At 38.6% G+C, this 22,926-nt stretch overlaps 4 protein-coding genes across 4 annotated transcripts; 1 reads left to right on the forward strand and 3 right to left on the reverse strand.

Annotated features, from left to right (window-relative positions):
* Positions 1-1,151: 1,151 nt before the first annotated feature.
* On the reverse strand, positions 1,152-7,945 carry si:dkey-220f10.4 (tubby protein homolog). Its single transcript, XM_022190886.2, has 12 exons — positions 7,607-7,945; positions 5,472-5,631; positions 5,132-5,362; positions 4,909-5,049; positions 4,615-4,776; positions 4,349-4,509; positions 4,100-4,261; positions 3,849-3,961; positions 2,161-2,275; positions 1,978-2,076; positions 1,737-1,908; positions 1,152-1,636 (listed from the first exon to the last, which is right to left on the reverse strand). Exons 1-12 carry the CDS (start codon positions 7,646-7,648, stop codon positions 1,503-1,505), a joined length of 1,692 nt encoding a protein of 563 aa, XP_022046578.1. The 5' UTR covers positions 7,649-7,945; the 3' UTR covers positions 1,152-1,502.
* Positions 7,946-9,475: 1,530 nt separating this feature from the next.
* zgc:113274 (uncharacterized protein LOC552925 homolog) lies at positions 9,476-10,743 on the reverse strand. The gene has a single exon (XM_051939669.1). It carries the CDS (start codon positions 10,557-10,559, stop codon positions 10,149-10,151), a length of 411 nt encoding a protein of 136 aa, XP_051795629.1. The 5' UTR covers positions 10,560-10,743; the 3' UTR covers positions 9,476-10,148.
* A 692-nt stretch (positions 10,744-11,435) lies between these two features.
* Positions 11,436-16,152, forward strand: cfap119 (cilia and flagella associated protein 119). Its single transcript, XM_022190824.2, has 9 exons — positions 11,436-11,642; positions 12,517-12,551; positions 12,634-12,699; positions 12,795-12,958; positions 13,196-13,266; positions 13,477-13,593; positions 13,733-13,811; positions 15,787-15,891; positions 15,983-16,152. The coding sequence occupies exons 1-9, from the start codon at positions 11,610-11,612 to the stop codon at positions 16,129-16,131; spliced, it is 819 nt and encodes a 272-aa protein (XP_022046516.2). The 5' UTR covers positions 11,436-11,609; the 3' UTR covers positions 16,132-16,152.
* A 44-nt stretch (positions 16,153-16,196) lies between these two features.
* Positions 16,197-22,453, reverse strand: phkg2 (phosphorylase kinase, gamma 2 (testis)). Its single transcript, XM_022190887.2, has 10 exons — positions 22,233-22,453; positions 20,273-20,384; positions 20,004-20,179; positions 19,854-19,908; positions 19,697-19,762; positions 19,108-19,271; positions 18,915-19,005; positions 18,674-18,827; positions 17,251-17,376; positions 16,197-17,164 (listed from the first exon to the last, which is right to left on the reverse strand). The coding sequence occupies exons 2-10, from the start codon at positions 20,365-20,367 to the stop codon at positions 16,919-16,921; spliced, it is 1,173 nt and encodes a 390-aa protein (XP_022046579.1). The 5' UTR covers positions 20,368-20,384; positions 22,233-22,453; the 3' UTR covers positions 16,197-16,918.
* Positions 22,454-22,926: the final 473 nt, after the last annotated feature.

Consider the following 22,926-nt stretch of genomic DNA (forward strand, 5'->3'; position numbering starts at 1 on the left):
ACATTTCGGACACCTTGATAAAGTCCTGATGGATAGATTTTGCACCTATGCATATTTGTCAACAAAGCTAAGCCCAAACTCAGTTCACAGTGATGCACTTATCTGATTTCACAACTAACCTGCCACTGGAATATGTTAAGTTAGTGAAACCTATGAGAGTGTTATGCAACACCCTGAATGATGAGATAATGTAAATAGGGTGCACAACCAGGGTGTTGCGTGCTGACGGGAGAGCAGCTGGATGCTGGTTGTGTGTTGTTGTGATCCTGTAAAAGATAAGCACTGACAGCGAGGTTCATGGCTTCCTTTAAGGTTCGTGATTTTGTTGCCCTTGAGCTTGTAAACATGCAAACTTATACGGTTTTGCATCATGCATGAGGTAGTCTGCCAGTCCAGCTATGTTCAGACTGTTTAGTCTGATCTGAATAAACCATGAGTTGTGAATGAATCCATTTTGCATAAATGTTCACTTGTGGTTCGAAGGGCCTTCAATTTTTGTCAAGTTGCAGCAAAAGGTCAAGAACGTTCATCGTTTTTAATATAACTTGTCGAGACTTTAAAAGCATCTAAACAGGAAACAGCCAAAAACAGCTCAGAGTCATATCAGTGATGAAGATGAGGTTTCAGTTTAATTTAAGGTGAGCACAAGTGCACTATCTGTGCACTTGTGCTCACCTTAGTTCACCGCTGAGCATCTCGGACGCCTATTTTTATTTCTTGCAGCCTAAATGACTTCAGTCTCCCTCTGTGAAGCTGTGTGAACTTGTGCTGAAAATGTGTTTGACATCAGCAACGGCGCTCATGTGAGATGGAAATATTTTCAACTGGTTGTATTGTGCAAGACTTGAAAGATCCAGATACGGCTGCTTCTATCTAGATCTGCCGCATCTGATACCAGAATTTTTTTCGCTTTTTTTGGTACGCGATACAGATGTTTCCTTTCTTTGTGATAAAGACTCTGACATGATAGGAGGCAGCCAGAGATGGTGCTTGTAAAATGTCTTCAAATTTTAAGTAATCGCACTGATGGCGATCTGTGAGGTCGACCGCAGCAGCACAAGCTCAGTTTTATGGAAATATCTGCTGCCAGATAAACTGCAGTTGAATGCCAAAGAAAACATTTTCCATTAAAAAATGACCAATCATTCAGATATTGTATAATTATAATTTATTATTTTACTTGTTGTGTTTACACAGATATCCTGAATATTTTAATTGCACAAATCCTTTACACATCTGGCAAACATGACAAGAAATCCCTTAAATTAACCAACTTAAATGACTTTCACTTTAATACAAAATCAGTGGTAAAATAATACAGCACCTATAAAATAAAACAATACTCCTCTGAAGTTTGTGTTGTTGTTTTTTTTTCATATTTAGTGTTTACAAAGTGTTACAATCCACCAGAATACAAAACATGGAAAAAATGGCCCTGTGGAAAATCATGGGTATGTTTTCATTTCAACCTGTAAATGTCACTTGAGGCACACTAGCATGGGTCACTCACAGGCCAGTTTGCCATCAAAAGACGACAGGGTGATGGCAAAGGCCTGCAGGGCACACATGGGGAAACTGTAATCCATGGAGAAGACCTCCTCTGACACTCGGCCAAACTGCATGACTATGTAGTCCTCTGGAGGAGACAGCAGGAGGACAGGATGGTGAGGTTACCGAGACAAACAGGACAGACATTACTCTAATGATGGTTCATGGAGGAAGATGTCATATCTTACCATTGTCAGGGTGGATGATCTGGAAGTTCTTGACAGACGCCTGAGTGACTCGTCCGTGGAAGTTGAGCACATATGACTGAGTCTGTTCGTTCCAGCTCGGGGATTTGTTCACCAGCGTGACCAGTTTGTCTGTGTTGCCGTTTGCATGGCGGGCCAGTAGAGTCTCCAGCTCCTGCGATAAAGTCAAACTTCAGTTTTCTCTCAGCACAGGTTTTTATATGCCGAATTTTCCTAAACGTACATTTTTGGGATGGATGGTCACTCTTTCGTCGTTCTCCAGCATGCCAGGGATGATCACAGTCATTTTCCTGGGACCTCTGAAACCCAGCACGTTGGTCTCCTGCAACATGATAAATGCTTGTGTTTCAGGTTTTACTGGTTGGAACGCTGTGAGAAAAGGATGTTTACTGTCTGAGGTACTCACATAGCAGATTGCTGCCAGTTCCTGACGCACAGATTCACACTCTTTGACGAAAGGTTTTTTCTCTGGGTTTTCACCTCCATCGAAGACTGTGAACTTTGTTCCCAGAACATTGGACCTGAAACAAACCGGTCCTTTCAGATACACAAATCCGTTGTATATTCTGGCACACTAGGATTAAAAAATGAACTCTTGTGTTATACCTGCACAAGTGTCTACTCAAAGTCAGCTTTTCAGGTCCAGGGTTTTCAGAGCAATATAATCTAACTTTTTAAGTACAATTCTAAAATTGTCCTAAAATTTGGGTACAATTTTCAATTATCTCACATCTGTACGTATGAAACATGGAAGAAGTAATTATTTAAACTTGTTATTTTATTCTACACTCAACAAAAATAAACACAACACTTTTGTTTTTGCTCCCATTTTTTATGAGATGAACTCAAAGATCAAAAACTTTTTCCACATACACAATATCACAGTTTCACTCAAATATTGTTCATAAATCTTTCTAAATCTGTGACAGTGAGCACTTCTCCTTTGCTGAGATAATCCATCCCACCTCACAGGTGTGCCATATCAAGATGCTGATTAGACACCATGATTAGTGCACAGGTGTGCCTTAGACTGCCCACAATAAAGAGAGCAGTTTATTTTGAGATGACTGTTGATCAGTCAGTCCAGATTCAAACGTCGCAACTAATAAATGGAAGGCCTTGAATTTTTAGATCAACTCCCACTGCCCAGAGAATGAATCCTAGTTACTCTGGTGATCCACTGACTTCTCAGCTTATTCTTCAGCTCAGCATTTGTAGTCTTGAGTGAAATATATCCACAAATATTTGATGATTTTCCATCAAATCTGGTATGTTTATTAAGGGGATTTTAAATATGATAGTTACTTTGATGCATGACTAAAGTGCCTACAAAATGAACAACATTCCATTAGTAATTGTATTTCTAATGCTAATTAACCGATGTTAGCATGCTAACACACTATGTGAAGGGTAGTAAACATAATAAACATTATACCTGCTTACTGTCAGCATTGTTACTGTGAGCATATTAGCATGCTGATTTACACTGCTGAGCCTAACAGAGCTGCTGGCATTACACTCTTGGGTTGCACCAACAGAGATTAATTTAATCTAAGATTAGTTCTAAGCAGAGTTGATCAAAACCGTGTTGAAAATGAGCAAATTAAGATTAAAATAAACCATCTGTTGCACTATTAAAAACAATCCCTGCTCAGTAAATCCAAGTTTACTGATGAGAACTGAAATTAAAAAGGGTTTAATCAATATGAAGATGTTTGTTTACCCAAATTTTTCGTTTTAAACCTCATTAAATACAAGCTTAAAGTACTGACTCATAGTTTAAATCAGAGTATAAAGTGTTGATTGAATTGGATTTAATCTAGGTTTTGAATAAAAAAAATCTTTTTAAACATTTAAAGAAAGACTTAAACTGGTATTTTTAAGTTTTCATCTAATTTTAGTCTTGATGTAACATAATTTACAGTTGAAACATTATTTAATCAAGTTTAAAAACAATGAGTATAAAGCGGCATCCTTCCAGAGTTGGGAGAAAGAAAAGAAGAGATTGGATAAGACCCATGTTTTTGGTTTCTAAAGTCAAACTAGCCAGTTGATTTGGTTTCTCATGAAGAGGAAATAAAAACAGATGTATACCTGAGTTTTCCGATGTAGCAGTTTGTGTCTCTGGACAGATTTGTGGGGTCAGTGGAAATGAGATAGTTGGATGTTTTGCACTTCTTCCTTTTTCGGCCTGCCATTAGAAACACCTTAATGGCAGCAGAAAGAAAAATAGATGTTAAAAGAGACAGAAAATGAGGAGAACTTTGACACAAATGTGACAGCTTCATATTATCAGATCTACATCCATGTGCACAATAATTTGGTTAAAGCTTTGAAGTGTCAACCCTTTTGCCGTCCTCTTTCTCCATGTGGAGGTAGTACGTCGGGTAAATGCCCTTCTCCATGCCTCTCCTGTCCCTGGTGACTCTACACTGGATTGTCACGTCTCTGGGAGCAGGACGCAGAGCAAACTTCTCCAGATCCTCCACTGAAATCGGAGAAGTCGACTGCAATGAGAAAGAGTGAAATCAGAAAATCAATACGATTTTTTTTTGATGATATTTAAAGTACATATTTCATTTGTAATGTCTCACTCTTTCATTGGATTCACTCCCTGAAGATGAACTCTCCCTGTAGTTGGAGTTAAGTGAAGCGAGACTCGGTGTACTTTTCTCTGCCTTGCTTGACTTTTTGTCTTTTTTCTCCTTTTCCTGGATTTCTTCCTCTTTGCTCTCGTCACTTATTTGGCACCGAGCTGTGGAGACAAACATAAACATAAAACAAACATAAAACATTATTGTTCACTGCAGCTTTACCAGGTTGTTGATCACTAAATGCATTGAGCTGGATTAATACTCACATGTGTCCAGTTGTTTTTTCCTCTTAGGCGATTGAGGAACAGGCTTCCGGGACTCATCGTCCTCTTCTTCATCGTCGCTTCCATCTTCTTTTTTCTTCTTTGGACTTGCCTCCTCCATCGCTGGCTCTGTCTCAGGGGTTAAAGCCTCCTGTAAATGCTTCTCTGCAAAAGACCAGACAGTTAAATGCAGTAAAAGCCAAGTAGAATAATGCTAAAGCTTACATAAAGCTCCTTTGGGTCAGTGAAAATGTGTTCTGTTTAATATGGAGTGTGTTAATGCCTGAATGATGTTACTTTTGCGCTCTTGTTTAGTCGTCTTGTTCGTCTTCTCTGCTTCTCCACTTTCTGTCATTTTGTTCTTCTTTTTTGGTTTCTTCTCTTTTTTGTCCTTGTCTTTGTCCTTTTCTTTCTCCTTTTCCTCTGTCTGATTCACCTCTGACAAAGTAGGAAGTGGCTCATTAGTAGTTTATTAAAGCACAGTGTTTCATAAAAACACAGGACAGTGCACAATTCTTACGTTTGTTTTTTTCTTTTTTTACATCTTTCTTCTTTGTCTTTTTTCCTTCCGCACTGGCTTCATGGTCGTCTTCACCTTTCACTTCAGGCTGTCTGTCAATCTCCAAGTTCATCTTCTTGGGAGTAGCGGGCATCTCTGCAGGCATATCATCGAACGCCACGCTTTCTGTCGTGTCGTATTCACCCAGTGTGATCTCATCCAGTGGGTTATCATGGGCATGTTCGACTTCATCTCCAGGAAACAAGCAAAACAAATGTTTACTATTATCAGGCTGAATAAATTGTAACTTCACCACACACTTGCATGCTCGTCTGCATTTTAAAATGATTCTAATACTGACCAGTCAGTGAAACGTTGCTTAGGGACTGGCTGATCAGCAAAGGCGTCTCATCGGATTGGGCAGCTTTGTGCTTTCGATTCTTCTGGCGAGCGTCCCGATTGGCTACCACCATTTGAGAATCAGCCCTCTTCTTTTGCTGCTTTTTCATCAGAAGGTTTCTCTGTGGGACAATTGTTAATTACACATAATTGAAACTGTCTCCACATAGAGAGACAGTAATGCATTGTTTTAATAGTCAGAAACCTATGTTGCTTTCTAAATGTGCAATTGTAAGAAAGTTATAATGATGTTATGATTAAATGCTCTTTACGATTTCAAACTACTTTACAACTCTGCGACTGTGAACTCATATAGCCCAATGTACCCAGGAAACTTCCATGATTTAACTTTGACCATGAAAATTTAACAAGTTGATCCTGCAAGCAGCCGGTTGTAACTGGCTGCTCAGAAGCTGATAATACCAATGTAACTTGCTTATGGGCCTGCTTAAAAACTAAATTGTTTCCACTTATTGTCAGTCCCTCGTCCAGACTCTACTCTGTTCAAGTCATTCCTTTGCTCAAGTAAAACTTTGCTTTGACTTAAGAGACAACTCTGAGTATTACTGTGGAGAAGTCAGGACTCCACTGAAGAAACTTCCTGACAGTAATTATCTCATTTTTAACGTGTTCGTTGGACGGTTAGTATTAAAGCGTACTGGCAGAACTTTTTGTTGCATCTGAAGGCACAGCTGCTTTTTTTAATGCAAGTGATGACAACTAAACTGAGCAAAGTTTTTGGCCATAATTGCAGTATACTATGTATTTTTTGTATATCAAATATACTGGTAAAATTCTGTTTTGTTTTTGCTTTTTTTGTCTCTTTTTGCTTTTTAAAAATTGTTCATTATTGAATGATTTTTATAACCTTGCTAACATGTCCGTATGATGTTTCATAGATACTGGAAGACATATTGTGAGCAGTAGTAAGGACTATACTTTTCCACCTTGAAGCTGTATTCAAAAACATGATTTCAGACCTCTGGAGTTTTGTACGTAACTAACAAGAGTCTGATTAATAGTGGATTCTTGGAGCAGATGCTAATGCTGATTTGTAAAGAGTTTTAAAATGATACGTCAGTCAGTATTGTACACACATGCATAGATAGGGTCATAGTTTTGCTTCAATTTATTTTACAAACTAGCTGCATAACATAAAGTCATCACTCGACTCCTCACCACTGTCTGTGTAGACAGTGCTGAGAGTTATGAATGGAGTTGGTGCTGCTCTGCTGGAGAAACAGCAGACACCATTTCTGAATTATACCAAACATCTTTCTACCTTACATTGTGTATATGAAACTCAATAAAGACCACAACATATATGCTGATATAAATAGGCCAAAATCAACCGATAACACTGACCAGGCAGTGTTTGAAAGAATGTTATTTGGAAAGATTCAGATAATTATGTTTATGCTGATTATCTGTGTCATTTATATTGGTTGCAGGATTTTATTAAATTCTAGAGAGTGAATTGTCTGCTGTAAATATTGCCAGATGAAGAAGATGAGCTACCATCTCTGATTCTCGTCCCTCAATGTTGCTAATTACTCCTACAGCCACTACTACTACTCTGACAATTAATTTAGGATTAGTACTATTGGGTTGCTACAGCTACCATTAGAATCAGAATGGATTATCTGCAGGCTTTCCTGGTATAAGGCATTGGTGCAGCACTTCACTGGATGTCAGCCAGTAGCCCACGTACTGGACACCACAAATAAGACTGGGACTTAAAGTTGAGCAGCAGCTCCACACAGCAGGTGCTTCTGACACAGTTGGTCATGACCTTGTGACACTCTAGAAAGCTTGATGTTTTTTTTTGCAAAGCTCTGCTTCAGTTCAAACTATTTGTGACTAAAATTAAGCACAAAATAAGCTCCAGTCGTAGCTCTAATGTCGGCATGAGTTAGATTTACATGTATGATTGTGCTAAAGGGTCACAGCTAAAAACCTACATTATCAACTGATATTCATTCTACTCGTTCTAAATTATGTGAACCACCTTGTAATCCTTGTAGCAGTATGAAAAACACAAGCATATATCTTGGCTATTCACACGACATCAGCTACTTGTAATCACTGTGTGTTTACCTGGTTGTCCAGCTTCTGTTGTCGCATATCAGGCTCCTCCATGTCTGATAAAAGACTCGCCACTGGTAACAAAGCAAGCAGTAAGATTCTTAACAACAGCTAAGAACAGCAGGTGATGTCCACCATCAAGGTTCAATATGAGAATATTGAAAAATATTGTCGAAAAGCGCAATTAAGTGTGGAAGCTGGTGTTTGGTTGTGGCACCCAGCTCCATCTGCCAGTCTGTCCACCTGCATGTAGCAGAAGGCAAAGTGGATTAAGAGGGGATAATGTTCTTAAACCACACTGCACAGCTCAGTCAGTGTGGGACAGGCAGTCTCTTGAACAAGCTTTCCATGAGTGCTTTATGGAGAAACTGGGAGGTCTGCTGTTAGAACTGAGGCAGGAGAAACAGGAGGGAGGAGCTCAGCTTGTTAGAGTCATTAGTCTGCATCACTTAGCCAGTAGTCAAACATGGATGCGCCACAGTCACAACACAGTGCTAAAGCTGCTGAGTATCGCTTAGAGAGCCTCACTTTCCTGAGCAGCGCATCACCTTGAAAGTTGTTAAAATGACCCAAACAAGATCAGTTGGCTGCTCGCTGTTAGTGGGACACTCAGGCAGGTTTATCTCGTTGCCGTGGCTACAGCTGCCATGCAGTGATGGAGGAGAGCCACAGCAGAGTCTTTAACGAGAAAATAATCACTGGTTATCTATGTTATCTCAGCCAAAGGGGGTCAGCTAAGGTTTGCTTTTTTGCAGTTTGTCCACATATTGTACAAAAACTACATGATAAAAAATATACTTTTTTTTAAACAGTTTAAGATGCAGTTAACAATTAGTAAAATCACATTACCCATAAAATAATGCAATTTTTACAGTTTTTATATCAGCAAACAAAATCATTATTTTGCATTTGCCATAATTGCAAAGAAGAACCATTTGATAGTGATAAATATTTTTTAAAACTGTTATTTTACAGATTTCCCTTGTTTTGTGCAAGTACAGATAATATGTCGCAAAATCACAGAAAATATTTATTTACATGGCGACTGCACAATCATTTGCATATTCTGTTAAAATGTGTGACCATAAAATTGTACTGTTTTACTGTATTTAAATCATTTAAAAATATCTTTGGTTTCCAGATATTTGCCTTTTTTAAAATTAATTGTTACAGTTTTTGAACCTTATTTCCCCCTCGTTTAGGTTTTTTGATTTTTGGCATCCTTGCTTCCAGATTTGCCCTATTTTTCACAGAACTTAATTTAATATAATTTAATGAGTTAATTGATTAATTGTTAGGGTTTTTTTTTTTTGAATACGTGGCAGAATTTCTTAAAATTTGTTGAAGAGTCACATCTCCTTTCTTATGTTAACATGACCGGATCATTTCAAATGGATAAGACTGATAATTAAAAAGAATTGTTATTGTAACGGAAACACTAAGTAGTTGAACCTAACTTAATTAGAAGTCAAATCAAAAACTGTTGTATTTTTTATTTTCTTTCTATCTATCTATCTATCTATCTATCTATCTATCTATCTATCTATCTATCTATCTATCTATCTATCTATCTATCTATCTATCTATCTATCTATCTATCTATCTATCTATCTATCTATCTATCTATCTATCTATCTATCTATCTTTAGGGCCCAAGCATTGCTTTAAAAATTGAAACAGTACTATAATACTGCTTATAATGTGGCTAGACTGTGATTGCACTATAAACTGCAAACATTTCTTTAGTCACAATTATTCAAGTTTGACAAAGATGCACTTTTTCTTTGGCCACTGACACAAAATCATGTATATTTGCACATTATGACAGTTTGATCCAGATAAAAGTCGCTGTAGACGTTTATAAAGTGATACAACGTGGACATGAATGCTTTCTTTAAAACTGGCTCTGGTTTTGCGCCAAGCTCTGCCCTCTACAGTGGGGAGAGCGGGGTAAACTGAGCCACTTTTTACATTGTTTGACCTGTAGGCAAGTGGAAATGAAAGTGAAGTAAAACCAACACATGTACATTAATTTCATGATGTCTCACATCAGTGGAAATGATTAGAACGCATCCATAATGATTGGTCATGGAAATATAACCTATCAAAAAAAAATGGTTTTGTGGCTCAACTTGCCCCAACTTAGGGGTAAATTGCTCCACCTCAAAGGGTAAATTGAACCACATAGGGGTAAGTTGACCTTTTGACTTTTTCAATTTTCGACTTGAGCAGAATATAACTAACGAGTTAGAATATAACTAAATAAACAACAAACCAAATTGAAACTCATGTTCAATGTTCAGAATATTTTACAGGCCAGCCTTTCAAGACAAAACAGCAACAATACAACTGGAAAGTAACTGTAGCCTTCAATGACTAAATAACTACTGCTTATTCGAGGTAGTGGTCTTGTTGAAGGCTGTAGCCCTCCCCAAAGATGTTGCTTCAGGCATACGGTAGGAGAGATGGTGGCATGCCTTGAAGTTGATGACCAATCTCGACCTAAACAAATAGGGACATTATTAAGAATCTGTTTAGCTACAAGACCAACTGTTTACCTGAGCTGAATTGTGATCTCTTCTACCCTACCTGCTGAACGGTTAGCTTTCCAGCTCTCTGGGACAGGGATATTGTTTTTCTCTGCCATTTCGTAGGCTAGATCACGGGATTTCTTTGCAGTGAGGCCATGGAAGTGGTCAGCCAGTTTTTTCACGTGGTTTGCAAGGTCTTCCTCCATCTCCTCTGTGAAGACCCTCTTTGCATTTGCTGTCCCTGTGTCGCCTGCCACTGTCACTTCCCCTCCCTCTTTCTTTTTTAGGAATCTGCGTAAGGTTGACCTGTCAATATTTCTCTCTGTGGCCACTTTTCTTATGGATTTTCCATCCTGGACTTCGGTTGCTGCCCTCTGCATCTCCTCAAGGGATGTTGAGCCCCAGTTTGTCTTCCTGCTGTATTTCCTCGGCATTCTAGCTTGTCTACAATGATACACATATTTTAAAAAACAAATCAATTATGTATTGCTACAATTAAACACATGTTTTACCTCTGACATCGTAGTGCTTCATTGTGGGGTAAGTTGAACCACTGGGTCAATTTATCCCGAGCAGTTTGGCTCACTTTACCCCACAGCCATCATTTTGTTGAAAACAACCTAGCCTAGCAATTCCGGCTAATACCTTGCTACATGATTCACATGGTTTTATACATTGATAGCTCAGCAACACATATGATGTCTGTTTTTATATATAGTTAAAATTACTTTGAGTTTATAGTCATTATTCGTGGTATGTTGAAAATTTACTTTGACATGCAAAAAATGATTTTTGGAAAATAAAAGTTACTTACCACTTCAACTTCTGTTTCTGTTCACCACAGAAGGCTTGAAATGAGGCGGGCTAACTAAATCCACAGTCATGTGACCACTGATGCATACCGTTGCCCAGATACAGGGGGTGGGTCAATTTACCCACTGGCTCATCTTACCCCGTTCTCCCTACAGCACTCTGGCGCTGATAATATATTATACAGAGAGAATCCAGACGATTCATGTATGAATAAACAGTGACTGATACGTTGGTCTTAATTGCTCTAATGTACCACTTTGTCATAAATAATAGACGCTCAAGTTGTAGAAATACATATAAACGGAGCTCCCATACAAGTTGATAAATGAAAACCATTCCATTTCACCTTACCTTCAGTGCCTGATTCCACACTTGCTCAAACAGCTGCGAAACATATGTATTTCATTGTTTTAATTAATAATGTTGGCGAAAACAAGATTTTTGAGACGTTAAACGAAAAAGGTAAATAAAGGGGTCTGTTGCTAGGATACAAGGAGGTAAACAAAGATGGCGCGATGCAGCTGAACTGAAGCCCGTGTTGGTTAACGTACTTCTTTAAAATACATTAAAATCAATTTTTAGCTACACAATCCGGACAGACTACTGTTGTGTTATCCCACTTCTGCTTTTCAGCTGATAAATTCGACAGTTTGCTTATTTGTCGCTAATTTATGGGGGGGAAAAAGATGGATATCAAAATAAAGGTAGGTGCTGCTAATTTGGTTTGATTCACAATAACTAGTGGGATGTTGGGTTGTTTAGTGTCTGTTAGGAGGTAAAGAAGTGGATTGTGTTGAGCTAAATGACAGTAAGACAGAAGTGATTGTGTCTGGTTTCCTCAACAGAACAACAACCAGCCTTAAAGCCACTGATATCAAACCTACACTGTACAACAAATCCTTTAAAAAAATAAGACAGTCTGGCCTTATCCCAGTTTTGTTGCAATACAAATAGTGACTTGTCAAGAAAAGTACAGAAAATCATTAATGTACACATTAGTCATGAGTAAATCAGGACAAAACTGGTAAAAAAAAAAAATCTTTATTTTCACGAATGTGTTCATTTATGTTTTGTTCTTTTACAAAATGTGACTATAAAATTCTAGTCAATAAATCAGGAAATAATGTAATTGTGTTTACAGATAGTTGCCATTATTTGAAATGGCATATTTGTAATTTTTTTGTACAGATTTTTTTGGATAGGTTTTTGCCTGTTTAGTTAAATGACAAAGAATATCTTGTAAAATGACAGAAGAACTAAAAACTACATGTATAAAAACATTCAGAAAATGTACAAATGACAGAAATAACTGTAAAACAATGTTTGTTGTTTATTCTAGCACATTAAATGCTGTAATTTTACTATCAAACATTGTAAGAGCCATTTGTAAAGATATATATTTTGGACGTGAACAGTTTTAAAGTTTTTGCCCATTTCTCTCTTTTTTTACAGCCAATTTGTACATTAACACTACTGCTTTTTCCATAATTAAACCATAAAGATTCCTATAGCTCACACTGAAAACAGCCAACCTCTTGTCTGAAGTCTTACCGTGTAATGCATTGTTGTCTTCTGTAGTTACCACAGACCCTGAAAGCCAGACTGATGCTATGGTGAGAGTAGGTCTAGATCATTTTGATGCCATGCTGCTTTACTGACATGTTGCCTGACTTGATATTATATCTAACACTTCAGGACGGATGTAAGCTACCATGACATGGAGGAGATGGACAAACTACAGTCCATTCCTGATTTGGAGAGGTTTCTGCTCCCGTCTATGCCCAGAAACACTTTCATTTATAAACAGTCACACCACTAACAGTATTTTCAGCTTTACCTCTTCTCTTCTGCTACAGTGCTTTATGCAGCGTGCTTGGTGTTGACCTCCCTGAACCAAAGAGAGGAGTTCTGCTGGAGCTCTATGTGCAGACTGTGCTTTTTTGCAGAGAGCACAGTTTCAAAAAAGAGCAAACTTCTGCTCTCCTGTCCATCATTAAGTCCATCCATGAGGCCAACATAGGTCAGTACTGAGGAGGCGCATTTATTTTATAGTACATACTCTTTAAGTCTCTGACCAGCTCACAAAGCTCAAGACAAAATACTGTGTTAGCTTATACTGCATTTTAATGCATGTCTAAGTCAAACCTCTACTGACTGAAACTGCTGTTGAGGCCAGACTTGAAGCCGTGTGGCCTGCATTAAATGTAAAATGTTTTTAACCTTCACATATTGCGTGTCTGAAACTCCTTTCTTGCAGAAACTCCACTCCTAAACATCGAACAGTGTCTGAAATACTGCAAGGAGCTTCTGCTCTGTCACTCAGTCAGGGTGTGTAAAACTATCAAAAGTCTTTTTGTTCTCAGTCTCATTTTAACATTCAGAGATTTGTACTCTTTTTTCTTGTTGTTAATTTCATGTAATAGGTGTGGTAACTGTCCTGTTTCTACTGTAATAACACTCAGCGATTAATAAAGTATTTCTGTTCCATGATTCCATTTTTATGAAGTTGTTTCCTGATGTTGTCTCTGCCCTCTACAGCGGCCTCCATTCAGTATCAACATCTTCTGCTCCACGGAGGCAAACTGTATCTTAGAATACATCCACAACAACTACATGAGACACTACAAACTCTACAAATATATCTTCACTCCGCAGGTAAGAAATTATTTTGACTGCACAATTTCTGAACATTCATTTTTGTTTATCTTTAATGTTACTTTTATGAAGACTATCAGGAGAGAAAAATGAGATTCTGCATTTTTATACAGTATTTTTTTTCTACATATTTTAACAGGTAAAACTTGATTTGACTTTGACATATTCTGGGATGAAGGAGCATGGGCCAGCTGCCACGGACGATTCCTCTGTGCCAGGTAATAATTTTTTAGTAGCACAAACATAGCAGGCAACATCGAACAGTGCTCAAGGGTTGACAACAATTTCTTATGCTATAACGGAAAGAAAACTATCTAAATCTGCAAGTCAAGTTTCAGATTACATCCATATCTTCCCAGACTCAAGAAACAAGGAGCATAGTTAAATGAATGGGTTCACAGCATCAAAAAATGCTGATTCTGATAGAACACAAAGCTGTAACCATTAAGGTAGACAGTGCTTCATTTGAACGTTAGTGCTTTACACACATCTTCAAACCACAAGCACGGACTACAAAACCACCAGAAATGACAGATTATCAATTCAGAATCTGACAAATTTTAAAATATGGTCACGGTCTCCCTTTCTGTTCCTACGTTATGGTGTTTTCTCAAACACTGGGATCTCACAGTGACTTTGACCATTAACCATCACTCCATTGTTTCATCCTTGTAGACATATGTATGTTTTTTTTTATTATTATTATTGTATCATTTATGGCAAGAAATGACCTCAAAGTGTTCCTGAGATATTAAAATGCTTTGTACAGATGGACAACCTGAAAACATGGTGCTTCAGTCCTGGTGCAGAGACATGACTAAAGAAAACCGGAAAAAGTTCTGAGTCTGTAAATTAGCAGCTTAAGAAAAGAGCAGTAGTACTTTACATAATGAGGGGGGGAAATCTTCTAAGAGCTTCTGAAATCCTACAAATACAAAAAGAAACACCTTCAATCGACTTGCATTTGCCACATTTGCTCTGCTTTTTGTTGTTGTATTGAGAATTAGATACTTTCGAAGCCGTTTGACTACAATATATGAGCTATATTGTGGCTTTTGTGGACTGAAATGGCAAATACAGCATTTATAAAGCATTTGATTTCACTTTTATTCCAATGAGCGCTCACAGTTATTGCAGAAAACTAGTTGTGGTTGCTCATCAGTGCTGATTGGTTTAGATTATGATTTGTCAACATATCTGTATGTTGGCTACAAGACGGAGAGATGAATATTGGTGATGACTGAGTGGGGAAGTTTAGTTCTTCCTCCGTTTTGTACTACTGTGGTTGGAACCAAGAAAGTTTGCTTTTTTTCAGATTCTTGAGTTAAAATGAGACACGTTTTCGATAGTGATAGTAAGAAAAGCATGCGTGCTGCTATTCTGCATGTTTTTCAGAGAGAATTAGCGATGATTCACACTCAAGCATGAATCAAACACCAATAAAAGCCTAATTTTAAGCAAAAAATATGATAATAACTGTATTTATATAGCACATTTTAAAAACAAAGTCACAAAGGGTTTACAAAAAAAAACAGACATTGGAAAGGAAATAGAATCCAAAACATAAAATACCACTGGATAGAAAGAATTACATATAATAATAAAATAAATATTTAAAGTTCAAAATTAGCCATACAAACAGGCAGTAAGATCTTTTAAAAAATTCTAAGCCAAAATTCGAGCCACTTCTCGCGGTGCGTGTTAAAAGCCTGGCAGCAGCATTTTGATCTAATTTGGATATTTATGACCAGAATAAGAGCATTGCAATAGTCAAGTCTGGAAGAGATGAAAGCATGAGTGACCTTTTGTAAGTCTGCAGAGGAGAGGAACGACCTGATCTGCACCACTTTGGCCACCTGAGCATCAAAAGACAACTCAGAATCCAAAATAGCACCAAGGATTTGGGCCTGTTTGTGAGCATCTGCTGATAAGGGACCCAGGCCACAGGAGAGCTTATTAATGCTGTTAGTGCTGATGGGGGTAATGATGATGCAGATTTAAAGTCTGTGGAGCTGTAGGGAATTCTCAAACATCTAACTTTGAAATTCAGCAAAGCAGGACCTGACGTGAGAAACAATAATCCAGTATTGCCAGTATTTTAGAGACCCCCTAAACTTTCAGAAATCATGCAGTCCTCATTGCACCCTGCTAGATTACATATGTTAATACGTTAGAGTACTTTTATTGCACCAGATGTCGAAAATGTGATGGAGAAAGAAGCCGAAGCAGGACCAAATAAAGACGGGTCTTCTGGCACACAGGAAACATCCATCACAGTGCGTGAGGAAGCAACGCTCGGTAGGATCACAAATCATGACAGGACGGAGTGAGTGAGACTGACTGATTGCACCGTAAATTGTGCGTGACTGCTTTATTTCCTCGCTTTTAGGGTCCAGATCAGAACTGAAGACACTGATCGAGCGAGAAGTCAGAGAGCAAATGATGCACGTGTCTGAACAACTCGATCAGCGCATGAAAGAAATGTCACTTCGGCCTCAGCTAGATCCTTCACAGCCCACAAACAAAGCCAAAAAATAACACTTACAATAGCTTCTCCATTCATTTAAGTAGTATGTAGATTTCAAATAAGCACTCACAGGACATAAGACAAACCAAATATGAGCTTTTATTGTCAATAAAACCTTGTTTTCTGCTTATACAGTACATTGTATGTCTCCATTTGTACAATTACTGTGCATTTCTCAAGCAGGCACTATCACAAAAAGTGCTTCTTCTCAGGAATCAAGTTAGGAATACAGTCATAAATGGTCTTCACACTTAGTGCGAGTGGCTTTCCTATTGGAGGAATGTTTACATACATGACAGCTACAGGATTCTCAACATCTCAACAATGTTTCACACATGGCCTTCAGTGCAGATTTTGTAACTCTGGAAAAGCTAAATCTGAGCTTCAGTACAGTATGCCTATGTAAGTATTAAATAACTAATCACAGTGCTTTGTTTTCCACTTAGAAAGGCCTCCTCTCCTTGGTTATAACAGACGATGAACAGGTAAAATCCTAAATATACATAATGTACTCATACGTTGAAGTTGTGCAATATGTCCTCTACTGCAAAGTGCACTGCAAACAGGATGAGCTGACAGGATGACTTTCAGACAGCCACAGCCTTGGATCGAAACACAGATAAGGAATACTTGCTTATCTTGAACTTGCAGAGTCATGGTGCACATCAAGGCACACAAACAGTCCCTGAATTCCTCACCTTAAAATTATTAAACAGTCACTCGACAAGACAAACAACGACGGCAACATGCGAACGGTTAAATAATAAAATCAAAGCGTTGAGGGATGAGGTCGACCTTTTATGTTTCAAAGTCCTCCAGCTCCAGCAGCATGATCTTAGCCGTGTTCTGGAAGAGAGCTGCTCGGTTCTGCTGCTCCCCTTTCTTCACCCAGTGTCCGTAGATGCGGAAGGCGCAGCCGTCGATCAGCTTGCGGACGCCGCGAAGGGAGTAAGGATCTCTGGCCAGCACCTCTCGGGTCAGCGGCCGAGCCTTCCGGTAGCGGCTGTACATTCTGATGCAGGCGAGCACAGTGACGATGAACACCTGGAGGCAGAAAGAACACAAGGATGGAGAAGTTAGTTTATGAGCTCCCGAAAGCAAATAAAGTTAAAGCCAGCAGTGTGACTCACCCTAAATGTCTTCCGGGGACTGAAGTGCCTCACATCCTCCTTCTGGTACTGTCTGAAGAAGGAATGTGCTAAGGCTTGTTCTGCTGTGAGACGGACAGCTGGGTCCACCACCAACAACCTGGATATCTGCACATCACAGAGAAACACATATTGAAATACAATGTGCTTTTGTTTAGCACTGAATATACAGCATAACACCCATCCATCCTTTAGCTATACACCGCTTGATCCTCATTAGGGTCGCGGGGGGGCTGGAGTCTATCCCAGCTGACTCGCCAGTCTGTTGCAGGGCTACATATACAGACACACAATCACTCTCGCATTCACACCTACGGGCAATTTAGATTAATCAATTAACCTCAGCGTGTTTTTGGACTGTGGGGGGAAAACCCACACATGCACAGGGAGAACATGCAAACTTCATGCAAAAAGATCACGGGAAGGTCGGGACGTAAAAATGGATCTTGAAGCTGCACGGTGAAAGTGTTAACCACCATTCCACTGTGCAGCCCCAATACAGCATAAAAGAATTTCAATAGTATGATTACTGCTAACGCTGTAATAACTTCATGTGCTCAGTTTCTGCAGAAGGAACTCTCTTAAGAGGAAGAGAGTGAAATGGATACTAAAGGGAGATGATGAGGACATATGGACATATCTGGGTTGAACCTCTAAACCCGCCGAAGGGTTTAAAAGACATATAAGCTTGTTTTTTCTTTCAAATCAGCAATTTCAGATCATTTATCAGAGGCAGAAACTATAAAAACATAAAGAACGATCAAATGCCGTCATATTTTAAACTTTCCGATGGACCAGATGTGGAATCGAAACGACTGATAAATGAAAAAAATATATAAATCTAAGCTTTAAATTGTAACATTATGTCCTTATCACTTTATTCTGCATCTCTTCTTTTTTTAAAAATCACCAAAAATAAACAACCTGGCCATCTGCTCTACCCAGATTCCGTAAAAAACAAACAACGCCGTTCTTCTCAGTACAAACGTGAAGCAAATATTAACTCAACTGTAACCAACAGTCACAGGATAAAAAAAGTCTCTGACGTTTTGGCTGAACTATTACTTTTATATAACTCTGTAACTGTGTTGAACTGCAGGCAGAACAGATAGGAGACGAGTACAGGGAGAAACGTTAAACATCAGACGTCAAATATCCATAGTGTGCAGAATCATCATGTTTTCCGGTATTGGTAACACCAAAGGGCACTTCAGAAATGCTGTTCATGTTGATTCCAGGGTTTTTAAATTTGTTTAAAATGTAGAATAAAAAAAAAACTGTGATGTTGAACAGAAGATATTCTTGCTTTCGCTCTACTTCTAGTCATGGTTGTGCTGATTCCACAGAGGTGCAGGACATTGAAAAATGTAAAAAATTCACAGATATGCACAGAGTTTGAGCTCACCAGATCTTTCACAGTGTCAGACCGGTCGTCCCACTCCGGGGAGCTGAACTTATAGCGCCCCTCCATGATCATCCTCAGCATCAGCATCTGTTTGCGATGCCAGAACGGCGGCGAGCCGGCCAGTAAGGTGAAGAGGATGACTCCACACGCCCAGCTTAGCGAGACATACAACAATTAGAAGCAGAAGCGAGGACAACACATGATCGTAGCTTTTAAATCAGTACGGAGGCAAATAACTTACAGATCCACCTCCTGGCCGTAGCCTGGGTGCAGCTCATCCATGGAGCATTTCAGTATTTCAGGTGCCAAATAACCAGGAGTCCCACAAAGCTCTAATAAAAAAACACACAAAACAGACCTTCTATGTGATCAATATATATAGAGAGAGAGAAACAATGCCTTTAATACTGACTTCATGTGATCCACAGTCGTACCTCGGAGCTTCTCTTCAGGTTCTAGCTGCACTGAGAAACCAAAGTCAGACAGTTTGATGTGGCCCTGATCATCCAGAAGGATGTTCTCAGGTTTCAGATCTCGGTGCACGATGTTGAGGGAGTGGAGGTACTGAACGGCCTCTAGCAGAGCTCGCATCATGCTCCTGCAGCGAAACCAAACACATAGATGTGACACTTCCACATTACTTTACAAGCAGCCACACAATGAGCCCAGTGAATTGTTCTGCAGTGATGTGTTCACGCACTTGTTGTTGTGTTACCCATCAAACTTACGGATGCAAGAAAGCAACCAAATTTACATATTTTCTATGTATTCCTGGTGTGAATTTTTGTTTCTATCGCAGCACATAAGATGAGTGGCTGATTTAAACATTTCTTCTCCACTTTCTGAAATTAAACTAAAAGTAACTCCATAAACCCACAGTACAATTTATAAAATGCTCAGTAAATAATATCTGATGTGGAATATGGGAGGTTAAAACATTAAAAACCTTTCATGAAGCCACATCTGTGTAAAAATGCTGCCAGAATAAACGAGTAGATGGAATATATTGACGCTGGAGCTCACCTGGTTTCCTTCTCACTTAAAGTCACTTTTTCTGTGAGGTAGTCAAACAGCTCTCCTCGTCTCATGCTGGTAATAAAACACGACACATTAACAACATGAACGTTGAGATTTTAGGCGGAAATTTTACACACCATTGGATTTTAGCTGTCATACTCACAGGTCAAACACCAAGAATATGAAGGTGGCCGACTCATAGGAATCAATGAGAGTGACTACAAGGAAGAAGAGAAAAATAAAACAGTTTTGCATCTTCAAGAGCAGAAAACTAAAGAACCTTGCAGTATGGAAGGGAAGAGTTGCAACGTACTGATGGAGGAGTGTCCCTTCACCATGTTGAGCACTTGGATCTCCTTCAGCGTGGACGTCTTCACCTCCTCCAGCTGCTGCACCGTCATCTTCTCCGCCGTGATCTCGATGATCTTCACCGCCAGCTCCTGACCGGTGTGTCTGTGAACACACCTGCGCACCACGCTGCTCACCCCCCTGAGAAAAGCATCGACACACAACACAGCATGTCTTCACCGTGATCAAATAAGACTTTGACGGCTGCATCTTAAGGTGCTCTGCCGGACTCACCTGCCAATCACCTCTTTGGGGTCATACTTCTGGTAGAACTCCTTGGCCCCGACCCAGTCTGGTAATTCATCTCCGACAACGATGTCTTTGGTCATGGTGACAGCATAGGGATCTAGAACGACAAAAGATTTAACAGTCACAGTGACGCTAAGGTTTTTCATTTTACAAAAGTAAGAATACTAAAAAAAATGCGTTGGATCCATTCATCTGTCATTCTGATCATCTACTGCAGGGGTGTCTAACATGCGGCCCGCGGGCCAAAACCGGTCCCCCAGAGGGTCCAATCCGGCCCGAGGGAACGACTTTGTAAAGTGTAAAAATGACAGAGAAGACATTAACTGTAAATTGGAAATTTAAAATAATTTCTAGACTTTGACAAGTTGTTTTGATTATAAATTAAAATACTAGATTGTTCGTTGTTCTTTTGATATTCTGTGTCTCATTTTTCTCATTTTTTATCCTGTTTTTGTTGTTCTTTTCTTGTTTTGTCTGACTTCAGTCCTTTGTTTCATGTTTCTGTCATTTTGTTTTTCGTTTTTGTCATTTTATGCTTCCTTGTCTCTATTTTTTAATTTTTTGCCTACTTTTTCTCATTTTGTGTTTCACTTTAGTCGTTGTTTTGGGTGTCGTTTTGTGTTTTTTTGTCTTGCTTGTGTTGCTTGTTCACCTTTCTATGTATTTTTTTCCTCACTTTTGTCATTTTTTGGTCTCGTTTGTGTCATTTGTGTCATTTTTTGTCTGTTTGCAACTTTTTGTCAGATTTTTTTGTCTAATTTTTTTGTCATTTTGCATCTAATTTTTGTAATATTATGTCTTGTTTGTGTTGTTTATTTGTCTTTTTTTGTCTGACTGTTGTCATTTTGATCATACCTGCGACAAAATTTTGTGCATTTGTAGACACTCTGTGATCTGGAAGTTGTGATGTGCAAATGATAAACTGAGGCATAATGTTGCTGAAATTGAACTTATTTTTCTTCAGAAATTTCAGGTTGTTCATGATATTTTGTAAAAAAGATAATTCCTTAAATATGAACATTTTCAGAATGTATGTTTTTGCAGTAAAACAAAGGGGAAAATTCGGAATTGTCATTATTAAAAGGCTACTATGCTGTGATTTTACTGGTCTGGCCCACTTGAGATGAAATTGGGTTGAATGTGGCCCCCCGAACTAAAATGAGTTTGATCTACTGCAATCAGATCAACACATTTTCTGTCACTTCATATAGGTTATTCCAGAAGTTTGTCACAGTTTCACAATATTTGCATCAGTGACATCAATGTGTGGATGGATACATTCAGTAGTACATATAAAATATGATCTCTTATGCTAAATATTACAACACGTAGCCAAATATCACTAAAACCACATTCATCCATTCATTATCATTTTTATTAATTATTCATTGTGTTATGGAGCTTTATGGGTGAACTTTCTCTCCTCGGCAGCACCTGTATCTCTTCCTCTGCACTATTCAAAGGGTAGCTCACCCAAATTTACTATTAAATAATATTTAAGACAAGTATTCCCAAGGCACAGCTCTGCATTTGATTACAACTCTGTCCAATATAAAAGGAGTATTCCCAGTCAGAAAACCAGTGCTACAGCTAGTCTGATCTCACTGTGATATTGATATGAAACATGAGCTGATCATAGAAACAGAGTGTGTCACTTTTTATACTCATTTAGCTCTGAAACAACTTCAAAAATGACCCTACCAACACCTCTAGTACTGCTTATTATGAGGAACTACTGAGCTAACTGCTGATAAGGAAGTATTCTTTTTTTTTTTTTGCTTTAGGTTAAAGCTAGTTAGCAGATCATGCTAATGATTTGACTCGTACATCTCTCCTGCCTGCTGATTATTGAGGAATGTGCTATTTATCCATCGGAACGCGTCTGTGTCTTTGAGTTGGCCTTGATGCAGCAGCAGGTTCACTGACCGTTCAGGAAGCTACTCACCGTGGATCAGATCAGACGACAACAGACGATCAACGAGGACTCAGAGTCAAACTATCATCTCAGGAAAACAGGAAACTACCGAGAATCCATGACTGTGTGTGACTCAGCGGCGACAGCACCCAATATCACTGTCAATGTGAACGACAGCTAGCTAGCACTTGAATTCTGTTTACATTCTGCTGATTTCCTAGAAACCTCTTCATGGAGGACGCTGAAGTTAGTTTCCTGTTCGACAATTAACAGTGTAAAAACCGCTGTTAATACATCATCAGTTATACATATTTTTAATTATCACTTTTTATTATTTATATCTATATAAATATATGCTATTTTTGCTATTTCTTTCGATATTTGGGTCTTACAGATTTTAACACAAAAGATTGACACAAAGGTTGTTCAAAGTAACACAAAAAAATTCCAAAATTAGTTCGATTTTTCTAAAAGAAGTCTTGAAATATGTCTGAAATGACTCAGTATTGTTCAAAATGTAATTTAAGTCATCTAAAATGTCTTGGGAATTGTTTAATAACCCAAAAACGTTCAAAACTACTTAAAAACTTCTTCAAAATGACACAATATGACACAATTAGACCAGGCCCAGCTTAAAAACCATTTTAAATTAGTAGATCAACTCCGTATTACTTGGTTCCACAGAGATTGAAAGTCTTTAAAATAAAATTTGTAAAGTATTGGT

The sequence above is a fragment of the Acanthochromis polyacanthus genome, chromosome 19, assembly GCF_021347895.1.
Source record: "Acanthochromis polyacanthus isolate Apoly-LR-REF ecotype Palm Island chromosome 19, KAUST_Apoly_ChrSc, whole genome shotgun sequence".
In the NCBI taxonomy this organism is placed as follows: Eukaryota; Metazoa; Chordata; class Actinopteri; family Pomacentridae; genus Acanthochromis; species Acanthochromis polyacanthus.

Excerpts from the sequence above, each read along its gene's own strand:
- si:dkey-220f10.4 (XM_022190886.2), bottom strand. The coding sequence starts at position 7,648 with ATGGAGGAGCCTGATATGCGACAACAGAAGCTGGACAACCAG. Across the intron at positions 5,632-7,606 it reads AACAGAAGCTGGACAACCAG|AGAAACCTTCTGATGAAAAA; the intron begins GTAAACACACAG and ends ATTGTCCCACAG. Across the intron at positions 4,262-4,348 it reads GGAGTGAATCCAATGAAAGA|TCGACTTCTCCGATTTCAGT; the intron begins GTGAGACATTAC and ends TTCTCATTGCAG.
- zgc:113274 (XM_051939669.1), bottom strand. The coding sequence starts at position 10,559 with ATGCCGAGGAAATACAGCAGGAAGACAAACTGGGGCTCAACATCCCTT.
- cfap119 (XM_022190824.2), top strand. The coding sequence starts at position 11,610 with ATGGGGGGGAAAAAGATGGATATCAAAATAAAG. Across the intron at positions 13,267-13,476 it reads TGCTCTGTCACTCAGTCAGG|CGGCCTCCATTCAGTATCAA; the intron begins GTGTGTAAAACT and ends TGCCCTCTACAG. Across the intron at positions 13,812-15,786 it reads GGACGATTCCTCTGTGCCAG|ATGTCGAAAATGTGATGGAG; the intron begins GTAATAATTTTT and ends TTATTGCACCAG.
- phkg2 (XM_022190887.2), bottom strand. The coding sequence starts at position 20,367 with ATGACCAAAGACATCGTTGTCGGAGATGAATTACCAGACTGGGTCGGG. Across the intron at positions 19,909-20,003 it reads GAAGGGACACTCCTCCATCA|TCACTCTCATTGATTCCTAT; the intron begins GTACGTTGCAAC and ends TCTTCCTTGTAG. Across the intron at positions 17,377-18,673 it reads CTGACACTGTGAAAGATCTG|ATATCCAGGTTGTTGGTGGT; the intron begins GTGAGCTCAAAC and ends TGTGATGTGCAG.